Below are 6572 nucleotides of genomic sequence, written 5' to 3'. Positions count from 1 at the left end.
TCCCTGTTGGCACACTTTAATTTCATGTTTAGGAGCCTGGGTCTGGAGAAGCTAATGACTTGTAAATTGTTCTCCAACACAGAGCTAGAAATAGAAAGCAAGGAGGATTCCTGAGCATGCACTTACACAGCGATCCGACTGTGGAGACCTGCCCCAAAGCAGACAGCTGGAATAGTGGCTTCTGGGTGGTTTTCTTCCATGGACAGCCATTCGGTAGTGCAAGAACATTCCTAACAAGGATTCCACCTCCACATGCAACCACATTCTCTGTGACGATGCCTGCTGCCCAGTCCCACTGGGTGACCCTTGTCACTTTTTTTCCTGCCCCCATCCAGGTTGTTTTCTGATGTGACGGCTGAGACATGAGATCTTCGGCCTCCAGGCTCTCCAGTTTTTCGTCAAGAGATTCACTATGGAATCGGTGAGTGGTCAGAAGCCCATCCTGTCCAGAAAACCCACCCTGGGAAAGGTGGAGGGATTCTTTGTGGAGACCGAAATGTAAAATTTGATCAGATGTAAGCACGAGAATCCGGCATCGACCTGATTAGTGGAGGTTAGACCTCTGGCCTTTTAGAACTGTAGACTTTTCAAGTGTTTTCTGTCACACTATCTGATGCCTTCATTTAGAAAGCAAGTTGGCGGGATGGGGTCCTGGGAAGAATTCAGGAATAGCCACAACCACACCACCACCAACATAACAGGTGCTGCAGGGGCCCACTCTGTATTAGGTTTTTGCTTGTTTGTTTGAGGTTTTTGCTATAGGGCGCGTGTGTTCACCAGAAAGACAGAGATAGAGAGACAGAAAACGAGAAATCACCCCCCAGGGGGGATGGCCACACCGTAATCCCTTCTCCTCCATTCTCCTCTCAGGATTTTGGGCATGCACGCACACATGCCCGGCATGAGTTTCAGCCACCGGGTCTGAGACTTGAACTGCGGTCAACTACATGGGAGTCCAGCGACATAGCCATTACACTAACTGCTGGTCCCTGTATTAGGTTCTTTAAAAACATTATTTTAGATGGTCTGCCCAGCAGCCCTGCCAGGAAGGAATACTGCATTCATTTCACAGATGAAGAACTTTTCCCTAGACTGGAAGTCATTTCTCCCTGACCCGAGACCCCCTGCCTTTCTCCTTTTCGCCATGTCATCTCCTGGCAGAGGTGTGATTTCCCGCATTTTGTACCGCATTTTGTACCTGGGAATATGTGATGGAGAGTCTATGGAATCTGACCTCTTGGGCCAGCAGGTGGCGTGGAGGTTAACACAGCAGGATCCCACATGGCCGACTTCACAGTTGGCGTCCCGGAACCCGCAGCTTGTACATGTGTGCCCAAAGTTCCAAGAGGAGACTAGAGGAGAAGGGATTGTGGCCATCTCCCCTGGGGGGAGATTTCTCTCTTTCTCTTGTTCTCTGTCTTATGAGTGCATGCGCCCTATAGCAAACCTAAACAAATAAAAAGAGAGAGTGAGAAAGAGGGAAAGGAAGGAAGGAAAGAAGTCTGACCTTACTGGGTGGTGTTTATGTTAGATTGGGCAGGAAGGCCCCTGAAAAACTAGATAGAGAAAACTCACGGAGTTCAAAAATCTTAAAATTTTCAGAGTGAGGGCCGGCCAGGTGGCGTGGGCAGGGCAACTTAATCCCACATGCCAACTGCACAGTTTGAACCCTAGACCTAGCAATTTGCAAAACGTACCAGGTGCATGTGCATGCATGCCCAGAATCCTAAGAGAAGAGTAGAGGAGGGGGGACTGTGGCGTGCCCATCCCCATGAGGGGTTCTCTCTCTCTCTCTCTCTCCCTCTCTCTCCATGGTGAGTACACACACACTATAGCAAACAAACAAAACAAAAAGACTCAGGTTGCCTTTATAGAGGGTGACCTGTTGTGGCTGATATTTCCAAGAAGTCAGCTTGCTGTGGGGGAAACTGTGTGGTTACTGGAGGGAGTGGCTGGATCCTGGCCCAGGCATCCACTTCTGTTACCTCAGACAGACACTGACCTCTGTTTCTTAGCGATGAGGGAGAGGTAATAATTATTTATGTTTCATGTTTTCTGTGAAGGTTAGGGAAAAAGGTGTAGAGTGTCTTGCATAAGGTAGGCTCATAGAGCATTGCAGTTATTTCTGTATTTAGGATGAAAATAATTTTAAAGGATGATTTGACAAACAGAAGTGTCCTGAATGGGTGGGAGAGATGAGAGGCTGGAGGCAGGGAGTCCAACCTGAACAACTCCAGATGTCACCATGACATGAGGTGACAAAGAACTGTTACCACAGCTTATTTTCATAATTTGTCAATTATAGGATTACTTGAAGTCATGTTTTGTTTTGTTTTGAAAGTCATTTTAGGTGAGAGTAATTATAATTGCAAGAACTCAGTGCATTCTTAGAATTAGATTTTACTATGAATGACAAAATCTTAGAGAATATTGCCTTAAAATATAGACAGTATTTTTTTTTCTCTAATCTAAAAGTTCAGACACAAGTGTTGCAGAATTGCTTCTGCAGTCTATAAAAGACCAGGCTATTTTTTTTTTCCCTCTCTTCTTTGTCTACAATGTGATCCTCCATTCCCACACTCACCTCATGGTCCCATTCTAGCTGCTTCTGCTCCAGCCATCACATCAAAAGAGCGAAAGAATAATAAGAAAAGTAGGCCCTGTCCCTTTAATGCTTCCTGGAAGTTAGTCACACCTGCTTCTTCTGCTTAAATTTCTTTTCTTTCCTTTATTTTTTTTTTTCTTTTTCTTTTTTTCTTTTTTTTTGGTGTGGGGGAGATTTTTGCTATAGAGCACATGCATTCAACAGAGACAGAAAGTGAGAAATCACCCCTCCACCGTGGGGTGTTGGCCACACCGCTATCCTTTCTTCTCCTTTCTCCTCTCAGGATTTTTCACATACATGCCTGGAGTGAGTTTCAAGCTGCCAGGTCTGGAACTAGTACTGTGGTCAACCGTGTGGGAGTCCAGCACCTTAAACATTAAACCTCCTGCTGGCCTCTCTACTTAGATTTCTTTGGCCAGAATTTAGTCCTCTGCCTACACTTACCTGCAGCAAAGGCTAGGAAAGGTAATCTCTATTCTGCCAGACCATGTGCTTACCAAGTCATTGATATAGAAGAAGAGCACAGCTACCAGAGAACAGATCTTACTCTGCCACGCAGTAGTTTACTGAATGATTGCTACTGAGAAGGTGGCTCAGTAGCCAGACTGCTGGGATTTGGCCTGGATCTGTGGGTCCGTTGGTATGTGATCTTGGAAGAGATAGTTAGCCTCTTTGTGCCTCAGATTTCTCATCTCTAAAGTCCCATTTTATATAACCATATAAGCCTGTTTTGAGCACTCTGTGGTTTAAGAAATCACCCACCAAAGAGGATGAATATGCCACAATCCTTTCTCCTCCACTCTCTTGAGATTTAGGGCATGCACACATGCATACCCAAAAATGGTTTTCAAGCCACTGGGTCTGGAACTCAAACCATGGTCAACCCTGTGGGAATTTAGCGCCTTAATGATTCCATCTATATTTTTGCTACTGCTGCTATTACTATTGCCACAACTACTATTTTTATATACCACTATTGTTTTTAAACCATATACTCAGCATGGTAAGTGTTATTTCCCCCAGTGTGAAGGTAGGCATCAGAGAGGGTAGGTAACCTGTCAGGTGTGGTTTCTCCCTTGGGTGAGTGGGAGGACAGTGACTGGAGGTGGGCTTCTGCGGTTCTGTTGATGTTCTGTTTCCTGACTTGGTGCTGGTTTTGTGAGTGTGAAAATTCCGTGAATGGTACACTTAGGACATAGATATTTTATGTGCCCAGCTGTTGCTTCAGCATAAACCTGTCATGCAGTCAGCAAGTGACTGAACGTGATTAGTGGTCCCTGCACCTGTCTGACTGTAAAGCCTGTGCCCAGAACCTTTATCCATGCACTGATCTGTAAGTTCATTCATTTATTCATCTAACACGGGCTGACCAACTGATCGTTACTTCTGCACCAGGAGCTGGGCTAGGATGCTTAGTACTTGGGACGCTGAGGTGCATGTAGCAGCTACAGCCCTGCCTCCCCTCACAGGGCTTTCTGTCTAAAGGAAAGAGGCAAATACCCTACAGACTGACAGTCACCACGTTAGGTTCAGCGTGGGGGTGTCCTGGGGCCCCGGCAGGGGGCTACAGAGTCATCTAGCCACCGAGGCCACATCTGCTGAAATAATACAGATGTCCGTCTCAGCAGACGTCTTTGATGGGGGCCGTCCCACATCGGTGGTTAAGCTGACCCCAGGGCGGCTACATCACAAGCTAGAAAGTGGGTTCCCTCTGTCCCCTGCTGACCAGAGGTCAGCTTTTCTTTTCTCATTTGTCACTGTCACCAGTGAACCTACGTAGTATTCCGTGGAGCAGACAAGGTCTGAGGCCTGCGAGTTCAAAAGAAGAGAAAGGGAACCCCAGGAGTTGAGACTTCCCACATTTATTGGGAAATGCTTATTGAAGTGAACGTGCGAATGAATGGATGAATAAAACCACCACCCACAACATGCAGTTCTCGTCCCTGGGAAAGCTCAAGTCCAGGAGTAAAGCACAAGTTGTTTTTTTTTTTTTTTTTTTTTTTTTTTTTTTTTTTTTTTTTTTTTTTTTTTTTTTTCTACCAGGAAGGCAGAGAGGGCACAGCGAGTAGAAGCAGAATTGAGCTCCAAGCCAGCAGTAGCAATCGGTTGCCCTTACTTTCAGGGTTTTCTCCATACAGAGAAACAAACTGACCTAGATGTCAGACCTTCCTAAGCCAGGCCCGTGAGAAAGCTCTGTGGCTTCCTCTCGCTCTCGTTGCTCTTCCAAATGTCAAGGCAGACGCCCTGTCATTATCCTGCTGCCGCTGTCAGCCCAAATGGAATTTCCCTGAGCCCAGCTGATGTCCCTTGGCCGCAGGGCAGGGGTCAGGAATGCAGGCAGCACATGGACGGGAAACGTGTCCTTGGAGCTGAACGCAGCAGGCTGACCTCTCAACTCTGCATTTCTGACATACTTGGAAGGTTTAGGAAGCCTTATGATTTCTGCATGTAAAAGAAAAAGACATGTGTTTTAGGAAAACAGAATTCAAGTTCTATTGTGAAGGCCCTTCTGACATTGTGGAGGCTGTTTGAGATCCAGCCGTTTCTCTCACTGCCGCGGCCGTTGCTCAGTTGGATCCAGAAAGGAAGGACGATGCCGGGCAGTCCTGATCTGGGCTTATCTCCTTCCCTCCCTTCCTTTCTCTCTTCCCGTCTTCAAGATTTGTTTGGCAGCTGCCGTGCACTGGTCCTGTGCTAGAACCTGGGGAGGTTAATGAACAAGACTCCTTGAAAAGCTGCCTTCAGCTTATCGTTCACTCATTTTTTAAAAAAGACTTCATTCTACAAATGTTTCTTGAGTACCTTATTTGTTCAAGGCTCTTAGTAAAGATAACAGACATGGTTCCTGCGCTTACCAAGTTTATACTTTTTTTTTTTAACTTGCTCATTCAACACACACTTTCACAGTGCCTGGTTTGCACCACCAGCTGGGATACCAAGGTGAACAAATATAGCTTCTGCTCCGATGGACCTAAAAGACTAGACACTACTGTTGTCAGCGTCCTGGGGCTGATATGACCAAATACCACAGACTGTGGCTTAAAACAGTAGAAACAGATTGTCTCCCAATTCTGGAGACCAGAAGTCTGAAACGAGGGTGTCAGCCATCACGCCGTCTTTGGAACCTGCAGGCAAGATGCCTTCCCTGCCCCTTCCTTGCTTCTGGTGGTCCCAGCAGTCCTGGTGTCCCTTGGCCTGCAGCTGTGTCACTCTAGTCTCTGCCTCTGTTGCATCATGGCAGGGGTCTACGTGTATCTCTCTCTTCTCTTTTGAAAAGACACCAACCATGTTGGGTTAAGGGACTGCCCTAGTCCAATATGACCTCTTCGTAGTTTACATCTTAATTACATTTGCAAAAGCTTTGTTTTCAAATAAGGTCACACAGGGGTCACACAGTGGCTTGGACTGCCACTCTGGTGGCGGTGGGGGTGGCACACAGTGTGACCCATTACAGACAATATAACCATAAAGAGCACTCTTAGCTCGGCACAGGGCCAGTCGTATGTGCGTTACTGCCTTCTCCTTCCTTCCACTTTATCTCTGCATCTGAAAGGAAAGCTCCATGACCCAGCCCCAGTGGCCCACTACTGAACTGTAGTGCTAGAAGCCATATGGCTGACCAGGGTCTCGGTTCCCCTGCCTAGTTGACAGGAAACATTGCAGTCATCCATGTATATGTTCAATGTCCTGAACAGCTAGAGGGCTGGGGAAGGAAATTGCAGTGTGAAGAGACCCTATAGAGGACCCTTTGCTCTCTCGCTCTCTCTCTCTTTTTATTTTTATTTATTTATTTAGTTATTTATTTGGAGAGCTTTTTGCTACAGGGCACGTGTGCTCGCCAGACAGAGACATAGAGACAGAAAGCAAGAAATCACCCCCCAGGGGGGATGGCCACGCCGCAATCCCTTCTCCTCCATTCTCCTCTTGGGATCTTGGGCACACACGCACATGCGCCCGGCGTGAGTTT

General features: G+C 46.8%; 1 protein-coding gene across 1 annotated transcript in view; it reads left to right on the top strand.

Annotated features, from left to right (window-relative positions):
• Positions 1-336: 336 nt before the first annotated feature.
• ASAP1 (ArfGAP with SH3 domain, ankyrin repeat and PH domain 1) overlaps positions 337-6572 on the top strand; it is a 359138-nt gene continuing 352902 nt past the window's right edge. The window contains exon 1 of the mRNA XM_027775016.1: positions 337-421. Within this exon, the coding sequence (XP_027630817.1) occupies positions 363-421 (59 nt within the window). The 5' untranslated portion in view covers positions 337-362. The remainder of the gene's footprint in view (positions 422-6572) is intronic.

This window comes from Tupaia chinensis, unplaced genomic scaffold (assembly GCF_000334495.1).
Source record: "Tupaia chinensis unplaced genomic scaffold, TupChi_1.0 Scaffold000513_1, whole genome shotgun sequence".
NCBI lineage: Eukaryota > Metazoa > Chordata > Mammalia > Scandentia > Tupaiidae > Tupaia > Tupaia belangeri.
The sequence above is the reverse complement of the archived record's forward strand: the minus strand, read 5'-3'. Positions and strand labels throughout refer to the sequence as shown.